At 36.3% G+C, this 23692-nt stretch overlaps 1 protein-coding gene across 2 annotated transcripts in view; it reads left to right on the top strand.

Moving 5' to 3' along the window:
- Positions 1–22053, top strand: part of LOC128028374 (collagen alpha-1(XV) chain-like) — a 33272-nt gene extending 11219 nt beyond the window's left edge. The window contains exons 3-42 of one of the 2 annotated variants that reach the window (XM_052615758.1): positions 312–859; positions 2763–2837; positions 4647–4755; positions 4886–4926; positions 5089–5280; positions 5464–5490; positions 5788–5850; positions 5945–6031; positions 6456–6518; positions 6632–6763; positions 8301–8354; positions 8473–8508; positions 8744–8863; positions 9320–9382; positions 9564–9599; positions 9800–9841; positions 10187–10249; positions 10423–10458; positions 10607–10690; positions 10773–10838; positions 11040–11075; positions 12312–12374; positions 12832–12921; positions 13003–13038; positions 13128–13181; positions 13263–13319; positions 13413–13472; positions 13592–13633; positions 14272–14296; positions 14402–14476; positions 14895–14920; positions 16785–16883; positions 16994–17138; positions 17327–17391; positions 17485–17613; positions 17708–17809; positions 18584–18646; positions 18737–18934; positions 19056–19171; positions 20936–22053. In XM_052615758.1, the coding sequence (XP_052471718.1) occupies positions 312–859; positions 2763–2837; positions 4647–4755; positions 4886–4926; positions 5089–5280; positions 5464–5490; positions 5788–5850; positions 5945–6031; positions 6456–6518; positions 6632–6763; positions 8301–8354; positions 8473–8508; positions 8744–8863; positions 9320–9382; positions 9564–9599; positions 9800–9841; positions 10187–10249; positions 10423–10458; positions 10607–10690; positions 10773–10838; positions 11040–11075; positions 12312–12374; positions 12832–12921; positions 13003–13038; positions 13128–13181; positions 13263–13319; positions 13413–13472; positions 13592–13633; positions 14272–14296; positions 14402–14476; positions 14895–14920; positions 16785–16883; positions 16994–17138; positions 17327–17391; positions 17485–17613; positions 17708–17809; positions 18584–18646; positions 18737–18934; positions 19056–19171; positions 20936–21152 (3635 nt within the window). In that variant the 3' untranslated portion in view covers positions 21153–22053. The remainder of the gene's footprint in view (positions 1–311; positions 860–2762; positions 2838–4646; positions 4756–4885; positions 4927–5088; positions 5281–5463; positions 5491–5787; positions 5851–5944; positions 6032–6455; positions 6519–6631; positions 6764–8300; positions 8355–8472; positions 8509–8743; positions 8864–9319; positions 9383–9563; positions 9600–9799; positions 9842–10186; positions 10250–10422; positions 10459–10606; positions 10691–10772; positions 10839–11039; positions 11076–12311; positions 12375–12831; positions 12922–13002; positions 13039–13127; positions 13182–13262; positions 13320–13412; positions 13473–13591; positions 13634–14271; positions 14297–14401; positions 14477–14894; positions 14921–16784; positions 16884–16993; positions 17139–17326; positions 17392–17484; positions 17614–17707; positions 17810–18583; positions 18647–18736; positions 18935–19055; positions 19172–20935) is intronic. The other variant, XM_052615759.1, reaches the window with a different exon arrangement.
- The last annotated feature ends 1639 nt before the right edge of the window (positions 22054–23692 follow it).

The following is a 23692-nucleotide window of genomic DNA, read 5'->3' as shown; positions in this document are numbered from 1 at the left end:
CAAAAGAATAATTGCTACATTGTAGCTCTTGTAAAAGTGAAAAGTGCTTTCAAAATCTTTGCAATGAAGCTGTATGTTGCATGCAACAATTTGTTATTGAAACATACTTAAGGCATTCCATGACAATGTTATGACAGTTCAGTGAAACCTGAAATCTGTATTTCATGTATAAATAACACTTTTGTCTTGTTCACTGTATATTCATGTAATATTAGGAGAGACATATTTTCATAAATATGGGAAGGGATATTAAGACTGTAAATTGTCCTTCATTTTAATCATTCCCCCTGTTACTGGGTGTTTTCTTTCAGAGCGAGGGTCTAAGGATCAACTAGTCCTCACTGAGCTCGTTGGTGTTCCTCTTCCTCCATCTGTGTCCTTCATCACGGGCTACGAGGGTTTCCCTGCCTACAGTTTTGGGCCTCATGCTAATGTAGGTCGACTGACCCAATCCTTTGTACCTGAGCCCTTCTTCAAGGACTTTGCCATTATTGTCACCGTCAAACCCTCCAACTCTCGAGGAGGGGTCCTGTTCGCTATCACAGATCCCTCCCAGAAGATGGTCCACCTGGGCTTGGCCCTGACCCCTGTGGAGGATGAGACCCAGAGGATTGTACTGTATTACAGTGAGTCGGGGCTTACAGACAACATGGAGGTGGCTTCCTTTAAAGTGCCTGATATGACACAGCAATGGAATCGCTTCACGCTGACGGTCGAGCACGAGGAGGTTCGGCTCTATATGGACTGTGAGGAGTACCACAGCATCCTCCTGAAGAGAAGCCAGCAGCCCCTCAGCTTTAAGCCGGGCTCGGGTATCTTTGTGGCAAATGCAGGCAGTACTGGCATGGAGAGATTTGTGGTAGGTCACCATTTTGTTCAATACTAAAAAACCTTTAGTGTATATAATTTTCTCACCATTTAAACCACACAAACTACATAACTGAACATTAAGATTATCTGAAGATTATCTGAAACCACACTGAAATTTGAAAACTGAAAACCACACTGAAATCTTCTTATTCATATTTACCTTGTCCTTTGCTTTTAGATGTCATACAATTATTTGATTTTATGTGTACTTGGGCCTTGAGAATATGTACTTTTAATAAACTGACAGGCTCACATTAGAGCAAAGTCAGAGTGTACAAGTACAAATGTTCAAAAGAGGCAGTGAGCTTTTATTTTGATCATGTTTACTGTGATTATAAACTGACATGGAATATTGATATCATACTGGTACTGTAATTCACTGATACTGAATTATGCATGCTCATTTTCCCAGTTTATTATGTTTAGATTATGTTTGCGATAAACTCACTTAAGGTGAATGTTAAAAAACATGAATAATACTGTAAAATATAAGATTTAGAAAATATCATATTAAATGTACATTTCTCATACTGTACATTATAATGCTGTGATGCCTAAATTTACTTTTTCAGACTTTAGTTTTTAGTGATTTATGTTTATATTTGTTGAATGTTATATTTTATTAGACAAAATAGTATTGTATTATAATATTGTTTATTAATGTGTTTTCTTTGGAATCCCATACAAATAAAAAGTATGCTTTATTAAAAAATTAAAGTTAGAATTTTGACATACAATTTTAAATTATGAAAAATATATAGTTATGACATAAAATGTCAAAACTGTGAGATAAGAAATCATAATTATGACATGACGATGTAAGATTTTAATACCATTTTTTCTGGTAAATAGCATGTTTCACTTTTTGATCATGTAATTTTTTGCTAAATTTAATTGACCTGTTAGCACTGATGAGTGCTTGTTTTGTTTTTAATAATAAAATATTATCAAAACATGTAAAATGATAATAAAATAAAATGTCACCTTACAAAATCATTAGTTGCATATACATTTTTTCCCCCTAATTTATTCACATTTACATTGTATAACACCCACCATACCAAAAGCTTTGATTCAGACAGTGTCCTTCAGAGCTTTTAGTTGGTTGTGTTGTGGTCCAATCCTTTGTGTTACGTGACATAATGCTACAGTAGACGGGCCTCCTTCAAGGAAAGAGAAGCACTAGCAACAAAACTCTCACATACTGTACACTTGCAGAGAGAAACAATCATACTTTTAGACCTGGCTAAAACCACAAAGGTCCCAGGTTCAAATTTCCAGAGAGTTACAGTTACTGTTGCGTTCTCTTGTAAAGACACTTTTGAGGATTGTCGGTCTGTTGTTAAATATTTGTTCTCTCACATCTTCCTTCAGAGGTATTACTGATGACGGTTATTGTGTTGATATGTGTCATCTGTAATGGTCCTAACTGAGTTTTGCTTGTTATTGTTTTATGGCTATTTGAACTAGGACAGTTCATAATGTCTTTAATAATGAAAGTAGCTGACAGCCGTCATAAATCCCAGCTGTACTTGAATGAATGTGTGGCTGAAAGAACCCATTAAATCCTAATGAGTAAAACAAGAGGTGCTTCCTCTGAAAGCCTGCTGCTAATTGTACAAAATGTATTACCTTCCCTTAAGCGTTTCTGGCACATCACTGAGCTCTGGATGAATCTGTGCTGCTGTGCGTCTGCTGTAACAGAACAAATCTCTTCTCCTGACAGTGGTTTACAGCTCCGGGCAGCCCTTGTGTATCAACATGATTGCAGTGTGATTAACCACTTGGCATTCTGCAAACATACACAGCAATCTTGTACACAAACAATCTGATTTTGTTTTACACAGCTGAACAACTAAATGTTTCTTTCTTTTTCTCTTTCAATCTGTCAGGGGTCCATTCAACAGCTGGTAATAAAACAGGGCCCTAGGGCAGCAGAAGAGCAGTGTGAGGAGGATGAACCCAGCGTGAGGGCATTTTCATTTCTCTCTCTGTCTCGTTCGTGTTATTCGTCTCGGAATATAATTACACCATAAAATTGGTTTTGAATGTTGCTATCCATCAAAGAATCCTGAAAATAGTTACAAAAATATTAAGCAGCGCAGCTGTTTTCAACACTGATAATAATTCGAAATCTTTCTTGAGCAGCAGATCAGCACATTGGAATGCTTTATGAAAGATCATGTGACAGTGAAGAAGTAATGTTGCTGAAAATTCAGCTTTGTCATCACAAAAATAAATGACATTTAAAGTATATTAAAATAGGAAACAGTTATTTAAAATTTTAATAATGATATATTACAACACTGTTTGTATTGTATTTTTGATCAAATAAGCACAGTCTTGTTGAGTATAAGAGAGCTCTTTTTAAAAACATGAACAAATCTTACTGATCCCAAACATTTGACCAATAGTGTATCAATAACTTTAAAAAAGCATTATATATATGAGATTCATATTAAGTGTTTTCGGACTTTGAATTCATTTTAACTTTAAAAAGTTTAGAATTTTTAAAAAATGTTGTTTTTCTAAATTCTGTGCACAAAAGCAAAGCATACTTCATCGATGAATAGATGAGCATGAAAGAAGAAATAATTTTCATATTTGTTTGTCTTGTTTAGTGCATGTTTTATAGTCAATGTTATTGTTTCTTTGATGAAATTATGCTTCATTTATCTTTGCCAAACAGGAAACAAAGAGGTTAATTTGTCCCTCCAGGGAGTAGAATTTTGTTACAATATTAAGAGGAATCAAAAGGGTTTAAATCTTTTGTTGTTTGCAAACACAAGACAGAAAGTACATCATTTATGTATCAGTGTTGAGCCCCAAAAAAATGCTGGGTTTTACTTTCCTGGTGCATTGTAAATCTGTATTTTTGCTTTCTTGCATGGAAAATAGGAATGTTTTTTGATGAATGTGCTGACTGCTCCATGCAATGAAAAAAAAAATGAAGGAGAAGGTTGCTGAGCTGAGAAATTACACTATGTTGCTCAGTTGCTGAGCTCCAGAAATTACACTATATACCATATATTATACTCTGAAGCAATATGATACCTTTACATTCAAATATATCTTCAAATATTGCTCTCGAAAACATACTGGAACGGGTGACATTAATACTGATCTCTCACAAGGGACATGTAAGCCAATTGCAAATCTGCTGTGATGTAATGCATTGCAATGCATAACAGGAGTGTACCAAGCAAGACAATTCCTACAGTCCCATGTAAATTTAACAAAACATTATAACTTTTGCATATACAAGTATACAGAATTAAACCTAATATGATACATAAATATCAAAATTATTAAATAAGTTATTTTAATTATGTCCAAATAGCAACGTGTAAAGTTGTTTGAGTGTTAATTTAAATGTCAGAGGGGACTTCAATTAAATAAAAAAAAAGGTCATAGGTGTTCAGTCGATAAAAAAGGTTGGGAACATCCGGTTTGTGTAATCGGACGTTAACTCTCAACTCAATCAATGCTGTGATTTTGGGTCTGGGATACCTGTTTGTCCAAACAATGGATGCCATGGGCCGGTAGGAGTGATAGAAGTGTTTGGAAACCTTCTATTCTTTGCAGGTGCCATTACTTATGCAGAAATTACATACTTTACCTTTAAATAGTTTTATGAAATACCATTGTAATTTAAGTTTTTTTTAATCACGGCAACAGATAATCGTAATAAATAGATTCAGATCTGTAGTTTATATTATTATAGCTAATGTATGTTGTAAAAATATAAGAGCCATTTGGTGTATTATTGCTTGCAGACATATAGACCAACCTTTCCTATCCAAGCTCCACCCACTATGTTACCTGACATGGAAGAAGGGGAAGTTTCAGGACATGTGACCCCTACAGACGAACGGCTGCTTAGAGGTGAGAGGACACTCGTTAATTAAGATAAACTATTAGCTTCTCTTTGCCTGTTTTGTGAATGTTGATTATTTGCTTTTTGGTATCAGGTCCTTATTTGATAATGTTAAATATTGGCTGTTAATCTTTTCAGGGACTTACAAAACAGACGAAACAGAAGAGAGTACAGGGGATGTAAGTGTTACGCTTTATTTCCAGTTGTAACAAGAAAAAGGTGACTTATTTTTTAATTAACTGACTTCATTTAGACATGTTAATAAATTGATGAATAAGATAATGAGTGATGCTAATAATGCTGTATGTTCAATTATAAGATTTCTTCTTGAAATGTGTCAGGGTTCTGGCCAGGGGCAAAAAGGGGAGCGTGGAGAACCTGGACCTGCAGGCCCTCCGGGACCCCCTGGACCCCCTGGACCTGCTGGACCATCTCTCCCACCCATACATTCAGCTCAGCCTGGACAGAGAGGACCTCAAGGTCCAGTGGGTCCACCAGGAAGACAAGGCAGACCAGGGAAAGATGGACAACCTGTATGATTATTTACTTATGATGATGAGACGTGTTTTTATTCTTTATGAGACTATGGGTTATGATAATGCTGTCTAAACTTTTTATCTATAGATTTCTATAGAATCTATAGAACCATTTCATTTCTTAGCAGTATAGACTGAGTAAACTAGATTTTTTTTTAAACTCTTGCCAATGTTTTAAAGGGAAGCAAAGGTGAAGAAGGAAAACCGGTGAGTAATAATTTGCTTAGATATGGAAAGTTGAAAATACTGGCATGTAGAGATGAAGGACATCCATTCAGTACAGTGTTGCACAAAGTTCAATTGATATATGAACATTATTGTGCACATATTATAATTGCTAACTGAATAATGATGACCCAACTTTTTACTTGAATTTAGAGAAGCTTAGAGAAGCTAAAATTTGAGTCACATGAAATATAGTTCACTTGTTTTAATTGAAAAAAAGGAGGATATAATATAATTAATTTTTGGCCTCATGTTCAATACAGTGTCTCTTTAATACAGGGGAAGAGGGGACCACCAGGACTTCCAGGATTGCCTGGAGAATCAGGAATCAAAGGAGAAAAGGTGAGGGATAATGCAGTTGAGCATCCCAAACGTGATTATCCTCAATGCCACAGTGTAACCAGAACATCCCACTATGTCCTGTTGTTTTTTTTAGGGTGATCCTGGGGTTGGTCAACCTGGTTTACCTGGTCCACCAGGGCTTCCCGGACCACCAGGGCCATCCAGACCAACTAAAGCTCCAGTGAGTATATTACAGAAACTATGTGTGGGGGGAGGGGGGAGTGCATTTGTTACTAAAGCATGTGATTTGTAACTGCATTATTTCTCCAGACAGTGTCTCTGGCAACTGTAAATTAATCTGATGTTTTCTGATGTTGTCCTGTATGCTTTAAAATAAAGATTTCAAAGAATTTCACAACTTTCAAAACAGCTTCAAAGTAATAAACAAAATAATCAAATATGAGATCAATTCAAATTCTCCTGTAAAGCGCCTCTTAAAAGACATCATTCTTCTTCAATTCAGTCAATTCATTGTTGGTTTAAATCAGTTCAGTAACAGTGTCAAGGCTGCAAAATGTGTCAGTTATGAAACTAATTAGATTCATCCAAAACTGTCTATGCTGTGCAGCATGTTTATTAAAATGTATCTCCATTTTCAATGACAGTATGGATTTGATTCTCTCGGCTCTGGATTTGGAGATGTTGACATTGATGCAGAACGTCTTAGAGTGAGTAAATGTGCCCATGTTTTGAAGATATTATAGTACATACTGTATGCACTGGCATTTAATAGTAAAGGTTGTCGGTGCATATCTCTTTTAACAATAATGTGATATTCTAGGGTCCACCTGGTCCTCCAGGGCCTCCAGGGAAACCTGGCCCACCTGGTCCTAATGGCCCCTTAAGAAGTTTGCTGCCTGGACCACCAGGTGCCCCTGGCAAGGATGGCAGAGATGGACAACCTGGACTTCCTGTGAGTATGTTCTCTTTTCGGTTAAATCAGTTGCTTAAGAAAGGCTTACAGAAAGAAAAAAAAGTTTGTTTCGTAGGAATTCATATCTCTTCTGCTCCTCCTGTTGGCCCTGACATCTCATATAACACATGAAGTCTAATGCGCTCAGACAACTTGAAATGAAGCAGTGTAAAATGATAAGTAACTCATACCAGCTGATAATTGATTCATTCCCCATCAATCACTTCTTAAGACTTCCTAGTTTGCTAAATGATGGTTGTACCACAGCCCTTATAGCTGATTCGTGTTATTTTCTTTTCTTCTTTCAATCTATCTGAAAACTTTAGTTTAGTGAATCTAATGCATGTATCCAGCCAAATACTTGCTAAGGCTTTACATCACACTTTACTCTACTCCTTACAAATAGCTAACAGAGGGCTGTTAGATACTTTAGAAGTTGTTATATATCTTTTTTTTTTTTTGGTGGGGGGGTGGGTCAGTTTATGTTGGAGTACAAATTTAATAATAGAGGAATAATGACATATACAAACAAACATCAATGGTATTTCTCTGTAAAACATACAGTAGTCTTACATTAGTTGTAGATGCTTTTTTTGTAGTTTGACAGAAAACCAACAGTAGTAGAGGTTGAAAGGGGATGAACACACAGGCTTTTTGACATTTTGTGTGCTGCATTTTTCTCAATGTTGGAGAAAATCTGTCTTTTTTACTAACGGCAATGTAAGTTTTAATATTATGTTGAGACAAAACATAATCATATACTAGGATTAGTCTAAATAATGTGAACGCCCTTAGTTATATGAGTTAATATAAAAATAATCTTTCAGTTTTTTTTTCTTCTCCTTGTCTCTAGTTTGTATCTGGAGTGTAGTATAAATGGAGTGTAGTATAAGTTTTGTTCAGGAGTATTTAGTACAAGCCTTGGGGGAAATGGGTGACTTGTCAGACCTTTAACAAGCACAAATCATGGAAGCCTGTTTAACAGAAACAGAAAGTTTAACAGAAAGTTAAATTGAATGATGGCGACCATTGAGCACTAAGAAGGATTGTGTCCAACCCAAAAGATCAAAGTGACGGCAAACCTCAATATTCACTCTTTTCCACAAAAACCAGCTACAGAGAACTTCTCAAAGCCAACATCCATTAAAAGAGCTGCAACTGCTAAAATTGTAATCACAGACACCAATACTAAAATCCAAAAAAAATAACTTTTCAATCCACCGTGGACAGTTTTGAACAGAAAATGAGAAGCATGTTCCGTCCTTCAAATTCTCTAAAGCAATTGGCAGGTGTTTTATAGACAATATACAGCTAAAGAAAGGGGATATTAAAGGCTAATGGTGTTAAAACATCTTATTAATGAAATATTGCCTATTTTCCAAACGTTCAAATATTTGTGTCCAACGCCTGTATGTCATATCAAGACACAATAAAAACATGTATACTATTTTTTTTTTTTTTTATGTAACTTAGTGTGTCTATATTGATACTGACTTGATGTCATAAGCAGGCCTTTTCATCTGTTTGACCTTTAAAGGGTGTTCCTGGTCAGGATGGCTTGACTGGACCACAGGGTCCGAAAGGAGCGAAGGTAAAAAAAAATGAACTCATCTTGAAGAAACAACTCACTCAGTGTTCGATAAAACTGTATTGTCATCCTTCATAAATGTTCCAGTTTGAGCTGTACATGTAATGTTTTTCTTTCATAGGGTGAACAAGGAATAAGAGGGCTCCCTGGACTTAAGGTATCATGTTTATGGCCGCAGCTTTATGATGCATCACATTTAACATTGTTTAACAAATTTTTCCTGGACAAAATTTAGTCAGTTTAATAGGAATCTATGCAATCATCACATTTAATTCACGTGAAGATAAAGCATCCATTATATTCAATTGTAATTCTCTCTCTCTCTCTCTCTCTCTCTCTCTCTCTCTCTCTCTCTCTCTCTCTCTCTCTCTCTTTCCATTCTTCTTCTAAAGGGTAAAAATGGTGACCCTGGACCTATTGGACCTATAGGACCGAGGGGTGTACCTGGGCCACCTGGCCCTCCTGGCCCACCAGGACCTTTAAGTAATAACTTCATGATGGACGCTTTGAAGGTCTGAAAAATCCTAAGCTGACAGTCATCAATTTTACTTCGAGACTCACTGGTGGTTAAACACCTTTTGGGATTTCACATTAAATGCAGGACATTATAGTCAACAACAGACTACTGCTAAAGGTTCATCTGAAACAGTAATGATCATGGATAATCAGATCTCAAATGACACATGACAATTCAACGGTCACATCTGTTCCAATTCTTTCTTAGTCACAAAAATATGTTTTAATTCTTTTAGTGAAGCACTTTAGTTTAAAAAGTCAGTCAAACCCTAAAAAGAGAGCTGTGCTGGGTTTGAGATAATGCTAGTTCTTTGGGGTAGAAACTCTTCAAACATCACTTTTCAGGGTCAGCACACCATTTCATCCATTCAGAACCTTAATTATTATTCTTCTAAGTTGGTCTTGCTTCTGTACTCATTAGTCTAAAGACAGGAGGTGTTTTATTCTGACAGGATTTGGAGGGTTCTGGTGAAAGCGGATTGTTTCTTGGACCTGGAATTTCAAAAGGTTATCAAGTGAGTGTAAAAACCATTACAGATATTTTGTCATTCTCCATTAACATATCAAGGTCCTTCATTAACCTTGGATGCATCATTGCATGCTACATTGATCAAACATAATTTTCTTTGTGCACAAAAAAGTTTGTTGGATGTAGTTTTTTCTTCTTTCTTTTTTTTTCTTTTTTTCTTTTTTAAGGGGCCTCCTGGTCTACCAGGTCCACCAGGACCTCAGGTCTGTTTATCTGAAATATTAAGTATGATTTTTTTTGATCAAAAAAGCAGTATTAAAATATATGTATGGCTAAACTAAATATATTTATATTGATTAATTCATTCATTCATTCCAATGTCAGGTTTTTGGTGTGTTTTGTGTGGGTAAATTGACAATATAGAATATTTTATTAATATACCTGTTCTGTTTCCTTTCTGTAGGGACTTCCTGGTGCTGACGGAGCCCCTGGTTTGTCTATAAAGGTTTGTCAAACTACGCTATAGTCACATTTAAAAGCTACATATAAATATACATATAAACACCCTTGCGTAGCTCATGGGCACTTCAGCTAGAGATCGTGACAACCCTAAATACCTTCTAAACTCAAATTAATTTTATTTCACGTTAGCCCTATTCAGACAGTAATTATGTCTCATGGGGACACCTGTAAAAAAAATTAATCTGCTTGGCTCCACCGACATTCTGAATTCTAAAAGCAGTCAGAGAAAGGTCCCTGCAGTGGTAGAAAATAACTTCACAACAATAACCATCTGAATAGGGCTAATGTCAGAAATACGTTTCCTGATCCCTGTCTCTTCTCTATCCAGGGTGAACCAGGATCCCCAGGAAATGATGGAATACTAGGCTTAGCTGGTTTACCAGGTGCCAGGGTCAGTCTTCTATTTCTTGCATTTTTGGAGTACTTCCAAAAGAGATAATATAATAATGTTTCAAATGGTACAAATGGAACAAAAGTGTGCAAAAGATAAAAATGTACTTTAGTAACTGTGGCACAATAAATGTGTAATGTTTTTGCTGTTTTTTGTTACCTCGCTGTATACAGGGGCCAAAGGGGGACAAGGGCAGTGCGGGAGAGAAGGTATTTTATTGATTCACACCAAATTATGAAAAATGCATGGTCATATTCATCTCAAACAAAATAAACACTGTATGATTTTTGCAGTCGGAGAGCAATTTCACTTTGTGTGTAGAACATGTTGTAAATTGCTCTATTAATTGTGACTTAGGGTGAGCAAGGTCGTGATGGTCTGAGCATCACAGGGCTTCCCGGTCCCCCTGGCCCTCCTGGACCGATCATTAACTTCCAGGATGTAAGTATAAAGTCTGGTAACCTGCTTTGCTGCTAAATTTTGCTTGAGATTCTAAAAGATAATGATTTCTTTTGTCCTCCAGCTCCTTGTTAATAATACTGCATCCAATTTGAACCTCACTAAGATCAGAGGACCGCCAGGCCCTATGGTACGTAAAGCAGCTCACTGTTTTCCCCTCAAAAGCTTTTTAAGATACTGCATGTTTAACATGGACAGTACAGATGTCAGCTTTTAAACTACATTTAGCAAGAAATGTGTCCAGGATCAATCCCCTTTAATCATGCATTGTATTCATATCACTGCTTATGCTCTTTTGCTTGCTTCTTTGTGTTTGTGGTGCATGTTGCAGGGCCCTGAAGGCTTGCCCGGCAGAGCAGGATTCCCTGTAAGAATGCCATTCAATTGTTGTCTGCTTTATACACTATTATACACTAAACTATCTCAAGATGATATGTTGATGATGATAAAGTTGCTAAGCTTATGCTACTAAGTTGCTGAGTGCTGAGTACAAGTGGTCCAATGGAGTTTGCTTGACCATTTTTGCAATACAACGGTGCAATACATTTAGCAGTGCCCATACACATAGAGATGTAATCACTCAAAAAAAAAATGATCAAGCTATTTGTTTACAATTTGCAAGTTTAACATTTTTGGACCACTTGAGATGGTCTGACCCATCTTTATAGTGCTTTTACTGATTCAGACTTGTCATATGGTCTATTTGTATATGAATTTACCAGTTCTCCTTACAGTATCATGTAATGTATATAATATCCATATCACAGACTGGTTGCCGACTTAAGCTAAGCAGGGTTGAGCCTGGTCATTTCCCAGGATGGGAGACCTCCTGGGAAAACAAGGTTGCTGCAGGAAGAGGTGTTAGTGAGACCAGCAGGTTCACAGGTGCTCACTGTGGACGTTTTGTAAAGAGTAGGGGTGTATCCCCGGTGTGCTATTCAAGTTCCCTCCACTGGCCCATGTCAATTATGGCCGCCTCATAATCCCCATCCGCTGAATAGGCTGTGTCTCTCTCTCCTCTCCACCTGGAGCAGGTGTGTTCTGCCGTTGCATCATCCAGTGTAGATGCTGCACACTGGTGGTGGTTGATGAGAGACCCCCTCATGACTGTAAAGCGCTTTGGGTGTGCAGCAATACACGATTAAGTGCAATATAAATGCTATACAAATTCATTCATATTTTGGTGACTAGTAATTTTTTTCTCACCTTCATATTATGTGGTAGAGACAACTATTAAATGAAGATTCCAGGTTCAATGCAAGTTCAATCACTTCCATTGTCTTCAAAAAAATTTTTTAAAAAAAATAAAAACTCAAAGTGGAAGTGAATGGGAAGCTTCTAAACTTATCTAAGCACTTATATCAGTTCTTCTGCATTGCATATGTAGTGAGTTATGATGGTTTACAAAAAGTTTTTCAGTGTTATGTTGTCATGGTGATATAATCTTAACACACTAAACTGACTACAGTTTCCTTATAAGCCCCATTCACGTCCACATAAACTATAACCTTGATTTTTTTTTTTTAAGAGTAACAAATGGAAGCAAATTTTTGTGGTAATCAAAAATTGTGGAACTAACTTGCTTGAATGTTGTAATGCTCAGGGCCCAAGAGGACCAAAGGGTGATTTTGGGTTTCCAGGTATTCAAGGACCTCCAGGACTAAAGGTATGAGTTTAAAATGTGATCAGAAATAGCTTTCTGTATATAAAGAAGCACAAATTCTCCCATCATTACCACACAATTGACATGACAAATTTCCAAATGAGGGCTCATTTTGTCTTCAAGTATTCATAAATCTGAGCTGCTGTCTTTATCGCTGTAATATAGCCTTCACATCTGATTGCTTACTGTAAAGGGGCTCTAAGCTATATTTGAATAGCACACATAAAATGCTTTTACCAACTCAGAGATCATTGAAAAAGAGAGGCCCACGCTCTCTCTCTCTCTCTCTCTCTCTCTCTCACTTATGTGTTCAGGTTAGCAGAACTTGGTTGAAATTGCTTACAGCACGTTTAATGAAAGTTGACTTTTCACTTATTACTCTTATGAGACAAACTGCATTAGAACTACTTGATTGCCTAGTAAAGTTTTATGGAATATAATTTGTTTTATTGTCTGATAGGGAGAAAAGGGGGAGTCTGGCATATCCATAGCTGCTGATGGCTCTGTAATAACAGGCCTGAGAGGACCCAGAGGACCAAAGGGAATGAAGGTTGAAACTATTTACGTTTCAGCTTAAACTTTTTGTGTTGTTCCTCAGTGGTCTGACATTGACATTGTTGTACTTTTGCAGGGAGACATCGGCCCCTCTGGACAGCCTGGGCTTGTGGTAAGATACATCTCTCTCACACAAAAAATAAAGCATGCATGCATAAATACTTCTATCAGAGAATATGTGTGTTTTTCTTGGATCTTTAGGGGCCGATAGGACCACCTGGACAAAAAGGAGAATATGGAATTCCTGGTCGACTGGTTAGTTTTATACATTTTTAAAGATTGTTTACAATTTCATAAATGTTTTGTTCCACTAACTCCCTCAAATTTTATTTTTAGGGTCGGCCTGGAATAGCTGGAAGGAAAGGGGATAAAGGACATTCTAGCGGTCCCCCTGTATGTTAATATTTTTTCTTTGTGACATAATGCTTCCAGTATGTTTCATATTTTTTTAATCTAATTAAATATAATGGCTTACCTGTATTCAAGGGTCCACCGGGTCCACCTGGACCTCCAGGGCCACCAGGACGAGTAATTGGCCTCAATAGAGTAAGTTTGATCTTCTTATCAGATTTGCAGCATATGGAAATTTAGAGTTTGAAGTGTGCTTCATCCTAAAATGCAATTTTCACAAAAGTCATAAAATGATTCCGCTCTAAATCTTGAAGACAATTTTCCCAGTTCCTCGTAAACCACACTGCAAAATACCAGTAAGTTACTGAGTGAAATTCTCTGATTGGTGGTTTGGCTTTGGGTGTGGCCTTCTGTCCTTCTGGCTCAGCTCCTCCCCCAATTCACTAGCCATGGCTACTTTGCTTTCTAAGATCTTTCTGGATTATTCCTGGGTTCATGACCATAAAAACAGCATAGAACAGTTTTTTTAAAAAATCTAATTTATGTGATTTAAACATAGATTTTTCAGATTTTTTATTTATTTGTTTATTGTTTATTTTTTATATTTATTTTGCAACTGAATAATGCCTGCACTATGCTGTTTTTTACAAATTCAGGAGTGTCTCTCCATGGTCCCTTAACCACAAGGGAAGTTTAGAAGCTTCCCATTCACTATCTCATCTCATCTGAGGTGCTTTCTTAAGCTCACTAAAGCATGTTGCATGAGCTCTAACATTTGTTGGGCTCAGCGGTGAATTAATTGTATTACAGGATTTTACGTGCTGTGTACATTTTTAAATGTCACACTAACAAAACCGTTCACTCCTGAATATGCTGACATTAGCATATGCATGGATTCATATTCTTTTTAATATTTCATATCAGACAATATTTTCATCCTCACTTTTGTTCTGTCCAAAATGTCTAATCTTATACCAAAACAAAAATCTTACAGGTCAACAACAACAATTCACAACCAGGTATATGCATATATACATATATAGCAGCCTTTTCAACTCTTTGTTTAGAATATTTTATATATTATAATATATCTTATATATTTATTTTTTTCTCGATTGAACCAGGCAATGGAAGAGTGTCATTAGGAGTCAAAGGGGACAAGGGTGATTTGGGAAATCCTGGGCTGCCAGGAACTGCAGGTATAATAAAAAATGCCTTGGTTTTGCTCCACCTATATTTAAGGAGTACATAAATCAAATAACAGCAATGAACACAAGAGCTGGTACAAGGGCGGATAATATACCACCAAGTACTTAGTCAGTTATCCTTCACCTTTAGTGGAACCCATGAATGCAATAGAATCTCACCAGAATTAAAAGATTATATATATTCAACTACAGAGTAACATTATTCATCCTGGCTAAATCTGGCACATATTACATTGATTTTTATGTATTACTAATGTGATTTGTCCCTGAATTAATGAATGCATGAATGATTGAATTAATTAATTAATATAAACTAATAAAGAAAAAATAGCATTAAGTATCTATTTGGTAGTGGTACATAGTCCAGTGGCTAGACCTCACCAATGATCTTTGTTTTCTTTCTTCACAGTGTCTATGTTTCCTCATGATTATGTGGTACGTACTTGTTCAGTGTCTCACATATTTGATGTTTATCTGCTTACACCCAACGCATCCTAGATGTAGGTGACTATTTCTTCAGTAAGGAGATTTTTAACACAAACCATTGCAGTCTGTCACTCCTATAATGGATGTGAATGGGAATCGTGGCTAAAACATACAATAAAAAATAAATTAAAAAATACACAAAAAAATTAAATTAAATAAACCCTGTGGCTCGTGACGATACACTGATGTGTAAAGACGCAAAACAATCGGTCTGTGGAAGAAACTGAACAGTATTGTTTTTTACCTCTGATTTACGCAATGTCAGAACTGTTAGAACTCTCCTGAGCACGTTTTCAGCAGCAGGCGTGTGATCATAGACAGTAAAAGAAATGGACACAGCGACCCCATTGGAACTCAATTGAGACAAATGAAGCCCAGTTTTAGCGTTTTTTAGCACTTCCGTTTCTGACGCGCAGACTCAAACGAAGCTTGACGACGTCAGCAACCTGTCTGACAGATGTAAATCTTCTAAGTGGCTGTGCGTGCAAACTGCCATCGTTAATCTTGCAAAGACGGCAAGCTTGAGCAGGGAGTTTTTTGTCGTGAGTGAGCAGGAGTAAGTATTCTGATTAATTATTTTGTATAGTATTTTAAAATGTAACGCCAGTTCGCCATATTAAGTTAATTGCCTGCGAGCTTCTCCACCTGTCTGTACGGTAATGCGACAGAGAGCCGAGTGGTTATGACGCAATCGTTAGCCTATTTTTTACAAAAACTGTTTATACGGGGCCATAATGTAACATAGAAGGTAATGGAGCCCTTTATACATTGTCGTGTATCTTTAGAAATAAATAATGGACAAACAGAGTCTTTAAACGCCTCAGATGTAAAGTTATTCGCTGTCAAAGTGACGCCAAAATGAATGGGAGTCAATGGGAATGCTAACGCAAGTGAAGTTCTGCTAAAAGATGGCAGCCCCCACCCGACTTCAACTTCCGGTCGAGTTCCTTGCCCCTTGCGTGTGATGCATCTTCTTCTTCTTCTTGCTTTATGGTGGATCGCAGACTTATAAATGCATTACTGCCACCTATCTCTCAAATGGACCATCGACACTCTATCTACAATCTCAATTAGGAGTGTCAATGGTCCTAACTTTTCAGACATTGTGTGAATCAGAGGTAAAATCTATAGAAATACTATTCAGTTTCTTGCAAAAGACAGATCTTTTTGTGTCTTTACACATCAATGTATCATCAGGAGCCACATGGTTTAATTTATGTTGTAGCTGTGATTCCCATTCACCTACATTATAAGACTGACAGACTGCAATGGTTTGAGTTAAATATCTCAGTTTGTGTTTTACTGAAGAAACAAAGTCACCTACATCTTGGATGCCCTGGGGGTAAGCAGATAAACATCACATTTTCATTTTTGGGTGAACTATCCCTTTAAAAACACAAGTTAACTACAGTAATTATATTTTACTGCTGCAGCCACTGCCAGTTTGAGTGTTTCCACGTGACATTGTAGCAGTCAGGTTCAAAATTCAGAGTTTACAAGCTGTAATTATGAGAATGTGAATGCTTTTTAGAAGTTAGAAACTTATCTTTATCATAGTTTCAACACGGTGTGAACACATCTTATGACTTGGGACCCTCAGGGGACTACAAGGGTTTTCATAGAGAAAAATTAAGTTTAATTAAATAAATAATAAGGATGATAATGATTAAAAAAGTATTTTTTAATTTGACATTACTAACATTACTGAGTGATCACACGATCTACAGGTTTTTTTTTTGTTTTTTTTGTCCATGATCCATGATTGTTCATGTCTTATTGCTGTTTTTAACAATATTGAGTGTGGGTCTCCAAGGGTACTAACAGTGATAATGGCTACAAGGGGCAAAAGGGAGAGAAGGGGGATCCAGGTTTTCCTGGCCCACCAGGGCTCCCTGGGAGGACAGGCTTTGTGGTAAGTCAGCTGAAACAAAGACATGAACTAAGACTATGCTTCTTTTGATAAATGTTAGTAGAAGTGTCCCCTCTCACATTCCAGCCCCAATGTGATGCTATGTGTTTTAGGGACCTAAAGGGGACTCTATTGTTGGTCCTCCTGGGTACACTGGTTCCCCAGGCCTTCCAGGACCGCCTGGCTTTGGAAGTTCAGGACCACAAGGGCCACCAGGACCTCCTGGACCACCAGGCACTCCGTCTGTATATGGCTCAGGTGACAACAAACACCTTTATCATGACTCAGAAAAGTTAGCTTTTCCAAACTTTTTAGATGACTAGCCTAAATGCATTATTAAATATATTTCTCTTCAGGGTCATTTTGAGTGACTTTGTTCTTATCAAAAACTTACTAATGCACCAATAGTTTTTACATTTGAACTTTTTTATTTGTTTCTGTCTTAGCTGCAAGTCTTCCTGGACCTCCAGGTCCAACAGGGCCACCTGGTGCTCCTGGCCATGGAAACCCTGTTAGTCAGATGGCACAAAACTCATAAAAGATTAAATGTATTTTGCTTTTTTAATGTTTGTCTAGATTATGATTGCTTGCTTTGCCTTCCCAGGTGAAAACATATTTAAACACTCAGACCTTGATAAGAGAGTCCAGTGAGGGTGCAGAAGGGACTCTGGCATATGTCATAGATAAGAGTGAACTGTACATCAGGGTACCAGGGGGCTGGAAGAAAGTTGAGGTATCTACTGTTCACATTTCCCTTCATAACAAATGGAAAAAGAGGAACTATTTTTTGTTGTTGAATGCTTGTTCAAATGTTTTCTGTGTTTTAGTTAGGAAAGCTAATCCCAGTTTCCCAAGACAGTTCCACATCTGCTTTGTCACAAGGTCTGAGGAGACCCAGCGACCACAGTGTACCTAAGGAACATAGCCAGGTGCTTATTTTCATATTTTATATAATATAACCAATACAAAGCTGATATTAAACTTCTATGCAATTTTATAACACAGTCATTTTACAAGTTGCTAGTGAATTTAGACATCACAATATTATCATATACAGTATGAATAGTAGATATTAATTTTAAGATCAGCCTTATTTAAGTATTATGTTCTATGATACATTTTTTTTGTTCATTTTGTTGTTATATCATAAAAAAATGAATAGATATATTCATTAAATATTATTACAACTTTATTTCATATGCCAATATCCAATAAAACATAATAAATATCCAATATCGTGCTGATAAATTACAAAATATGTGAAGTTATTAAACTTAATTTCAGGAGTATGCCCATCTAAATTTCCAATTAATATCCAAATATAAAAAACAGCCTCTTAACACTTCCCTTGTTAGTTCGGGATCCCTCCTCCTCCCAATCTCCTCCTTTTATACATATTTATTTATTTATTTATCTTTCTGTCTATAGGGGAGCAATCAGAGCCCGAATAGAACTTCCTTTCTGAGCCCTTCTATGGCAAGCCAAAACTGTTTACCACTTATGCTAAGATTATATGGGCACATGAACTTGTTAATTAATATTGGCCGATAACCGATATGGCACCGATATCCTCATCGCTTGTCTCCATTTATCAATTTAAGAGAACTGTTAAAATATTCCAGAGTCAAAATTTTATTATTCTAGAATCAAAATGTAATTTCAGTTCTAATGTGTCTGATGTAAACGTCTAATGTTTTTTGCAGGAGTTAAAGAGCTTCCTGTCAGGCTACCATGTTTTTTCACAGCATGCACACTCAGTGCCAGCAGTAAGGGTTGCTTAAACCTTGTTGCATCCTAAATAATTGATATGAAAAGGTGAGCACTTTGATGTGATCTTTGACCTTTGATTTTCTCAGTTGCACCTGGTGGCACTCAATGCCCCATTCTCAGGGGACATGCATGGGATCCGAGGGGCAGATTATCAGTGTTACCAGCAGGCTCGTGCCAGGGGCCTGACATCCACTTACAGAGCTTTCCTCTCCTCTCACCTACAAGACCTTTCCAGCATCGTCAAGAAAGGGGACCACTTCAGCTTACCAGTGGTGAACCTCAAAGTATGTAAAAGAGCATGATTGCAACAGTAGATTTTAATCAAGTGTATTTGATCAATGTGTTCTCATTACATGTAATTTGGTCCGGCCCATCTAAATTTTGCTTCTTGAGTTTCTTCTCTAGGGAGATGTGCTTTTCAGAAGCTGGATGTCTATGTTCTCTGGAAATGGGGCTGTTTTTGATCCACTTACTCCGATTTATTCTTTTGACGAACGAAACATCATGACAGATCAGGCTTGGTAAACAGCTTTTTTTCTTTTCACTTTTCTCAGACATGGAAATTGAATTTATTTATCTGCAAACACTTTGAATAAGGTTCTATATCTCAGCGTTTCCCAACCGGGGGTGTCATCTGGCAAGAGCAGGGGTGCCGTGTAAAAAAAGACTGATCCATACGGACTAGGCCTAACGGTTCAGCACGCATCTGATCCGCGAGTTATTTGCAAAGTTTAATCATCATAGAGTGAAAGTTCATATTTTACAAAAAAAAAAAAATTTAATCATTACCATTAATGTGTAAGAAGAGACAAAAGAGAACTCAATTTGGTACTCTCAAAAGTGCGCAGACAGAGAGACGTGTTTCAGAATGCACAGACACAGAATTCAGTTCACTTTCGTGTCTTCTGGAGCTTGAACGGACACATACACACAAAATTATCTTAAAATACCTGTTTCTGCAAGTATTCTCATTAACACAGTTGGTTATGATATTAAGTGAAGTGGACATAACCAGAAAGAAAATAGATGTGTTTAATTATAGTGATTGTGTATACTGTCTTAAAGGTACAGCAGCCTATAAATACCTGCTACTGTCTGTGTCAATTTTATCCAACAACAAAACACAACTTTAACAAAGCTTAATCTATATTTAATTTATTTAATAATAATGCTATGCAGTGTTTTTTTTTTTCATTTAATTGTTACATTTCTGTACTTGAATACTACTGTTAGATCTTATTTGTAACTTTGGTGTTTTGTATTTATCAAGCAGCTTGACGCGTATGTTTGTGTAGGATGCCACAAATTTTTTACAAATTTGTGTGTCGTGACTGAAAAAGGTTGGAAAACGCTGCTATATCTTACAATATGTAATTCATTAGTTATCTAATAATGAACAAACAAAGAACTGATACAGCATTTTGTTAATCTTAGTCACCATATTTGCCCAAAAAAAAAAAAAAAAAAATGTCACAACAGGTCAAAATGGCATTGTTCGGAGACTATAACTAACAAAAACAAAGACACATCCATGTATTTCACATTTTATTATTACAATCTGAAATAATTTAAAACAGCAGTAAATAAAATAAAACATATACAAACATTATAAACACAATAAACATATGTTTATAATTACTATTTTACTATTACATTCCGAAAAATTTGAAATACCAGTATAATAAACAGACCCACTTTATATTAAGTGTCTTTTACTACTATATACTTACATTTAAATTATTCATTTGATACGATGCAGTTTTTGTACTTATGTTTAAAATACCTTCCTGCAATTCCATCTGTAATTAATTTCTGTAGTTACATCTGTAATTACACTGTCAATCCTACCTCAACACTTTAACCCACCCTTAAACCACTGAACCTGCCCTGACCTTACCCCTATCCCACCTCAATGGCAGCAATTCATTCTGTATTGTACATAGTACTTAAAGACACCTAACTTAAAGTGGGACCAATTAAACAAAATGTACACAACTATTATAAACATCTGTTTAAGTCACATTTTATAATACCACTCAGAAATCATGCAAAATATCAGTAAATAAAACAAAATGTATACAGACATTACATACACTATAAACATGTATTTAAGTCTCATTTTATTATTACATAAATTAAAATGCCACTTAATAAAACAAAATGTATACAAACATATAAACATGCATTTTCTACATTTCCGAATATATTTAAACTTTTCAGTTTATCTAAATGTTTTATAATATGAACAATCAATTAATAAATTGCACATGTTACTATGACTTAAGGCCTCAGAAACTGGTGTGGCACGGCTCGAGTACCGCAGGCATCCGAATGACAAGTAACTACTGTGAAGCCTGGAGAACGGATGACATGGCAGTGACTGGACAGGCGTCTCTTCTGCAGACTGGCAGACTGCTGGGGCAGCACACGCGTAGCTGCTCAAACCACTTCATTGTGCTCTGCATTGAGAACAGCTACATTCAGAGCCCTGAGAGAAACTAGAAAGCTGACAATTATAAAGTCAAGCAATGCGGATGTAGGGAGCAGCAGTAGCTGGCCTGCTGGGGAAAATATCCAATCTACTCTTTTATTAGGAAGAGGGCTCCTGTTAGAAGAAGCTACAAGCCAGGGAAAATGGCACTGCAATCATGTTTCACTTCTTCTCAGAGCATGATGTAAATATGTGTAAATCACCCACTGATACTGTTCAATCTACGACCCACTGACTTCTTTTCAGCAATTAGAATACCAAAGAATACCTCAGCCTGATATCAAGCAAGTGTAGATCCATTTTATGAATTCACCACATTACACTGTGCCATCTCGGATGATATTAACCCCTCCTAAAGACTAACATAGAGTTTCTTGTGTGTGTGTGTAATACAAATGTTGAGAGCTAAAGGATAGCTTCTTTTTAATCAGATTAAATTCCAATATTTAGACATCAGTATTTGGATATACCCTGTTCAAATGAGGCTGCTCTGGAAGTTTTTTTAAATGCACTGTATTAATAATTTCTTGGGTGTTTTTTCAATAGGCCTAGTTTGTTTGTTTGTTTGTTTTTTTCACACCCATGAAGCTCCATTCTGTGAACTTGCATTTAAACTAGTATTAAAAAGAGGCTATATGTAATTGTAATGTAAAAGCACATAAAACTAAAACAAGTATATACTTTAAATGGCATTAATTTCAAAAATTGACAGTTGCCCCAAAAACATTATACTGTTACTCTTTACTGTGTTTAATCTTTCTATGACATATTACGAAAAACATACTAGAAAGTAATTAACGGTGTTGGTTATCTTCTACAAGTCAAATATAAGTATGAAACAATAAGAGAGAATTCCCCTGTTCTTTTTTCATATTTGAATTGTGCTGAGTTAATAAATATTTTGTTTTATAAGTGTGGCTCGTCTTTCTCTAAGTTGTCTCTAAGTTAATGTTACACTATTTGTATGTTTTTAAAAGAAATCTCTGCTCACAAGGCTGCATTTATTTAATCAACAATACAGTGAATAATAAATATTATTGCAATGTAAAAAAAAACTGTTTTCTATTTTAATATATTTAAGAATATAATCTATTTATTTGGTGGGAAAGCTGACTTTTCAACATCACTACACCAGTCTTTAGTGTCATGTTGTATTTCAAAATTCATTCTAAAATGCTGAATATGGCATGTGGAAACATTGAAACTTTTTTTCAGGATTCTTTGATAAATAGGAAGTTCAAAAGAATTGTAATATTATAGGTTCAGTATTCCTCAGACCACATAAGAGAGAAGTTTGCTGCAGTGTAGTAACTGGGGATATAGCTACTAATAATCAATCTGTGCCTTCAGGCTGTGTCTGGCCTGGCTTATTTCTTTCTGAGCACATATCGTTCTTGCATTTTTAGCCATATACGTTTATGATCCAAAGCCTTTTACATTTCTTTTTATACGTCTCCCAGGGCAGTACAAAAGCTGCATATAAAGCAAGATATGTATCACAGAAAGGTGTGTTAACAGTGTTTAGATTGTTAAATGCTGCATGGAGGCATCATAAGTGGATTTACACTTAAAATATAATTGCATGTTATATTAATGCTGTAAATATACGGTACAGACCAAAAGTTTGGACACACCTTCTCATTCAAAGAGTTTTCTTTATTTTCATGACTATGAAAATTGTAGATTCACACTGAAGGCATCAAAACTATGAATGATGGAATTGGAATATACATGGAATTATATACATAACAAAAAAGTGTGAAACAACTGAAAATATGTCATCTTCTAGGTTCTTCAAAGTAGCCACCTATTGCTTTGATTACTGCTTTGCACACTCTCGGCATTCTCTTGATGAGCTTTAAGAGGTAGTCACCTGAAATGATCTTCCAACAGTCTTGAAGGAGTTCCCCGAGAGATGCTTAGCACTTGTTGGCCCTTTTGCCTTCTGTCTGTGGTCCAGCTCACCCCTAAACCATCTCGATTGGGTTCAGGTCCGGTGACTGTGGAGGCCAGGTCATCTGGCGAAGCACCTCATCACTCTCCTTCTTGGTCAAATAGGCCTTGATGCCTTCATTGTGACTCTACAATTTTCATAGTCACGAAAATAAATAAAACTCTTTGAATGAGAAGGTGTGCCCAAACTTTTGGTCTGTACTGTACATTTATTATAAATTAATAATAATAAATTAAATGTATTATAATGTATAAATATAATATAAATATAATGCATTATTATTATTTATTAATACATTTACTATATAGTAAAATATGTCTTGATACAATGGGAAACCAACCAAGCAAACCAGACATTTTTATGCAAAATTAATGCCATGAGTATCTCTTTACGATTTGCTTGACTTAATTTTTTTTAAACCCTGATCATAAGAACTGAATCTGGGATGATCAGAATAAATTTCCTAACTACATTCACAGGACAGATTCAAAGTAATTTTGAGGCACAGCCGAGCCGAGCTTGCCTGAACTGAGACAGGGTAACGCTGAACAATGTGGGCGGAGCATAGTTCTCCGTGATGACCAATCAGAACGCTCC

This window comes from Carassius gibelio, chromosome A2, assembly GCF_023724105.1.
Source record: "Carassius gibelio isolate Cgi1373 ecotype wild population from Czech Republic chromosome A2, carGib1.2-hapl.c, whole genome shotgun sequence".
NCBI classification, from domain to species: Eukaryota; Metazoa; Chordata; class Actinopteri; order Cypriniformes; family Cyprinidae; genus Carassius; species Carassius gibelio.
This window is presented reverse-complemented; position numbering and strand designations above follow the sequence as displayed.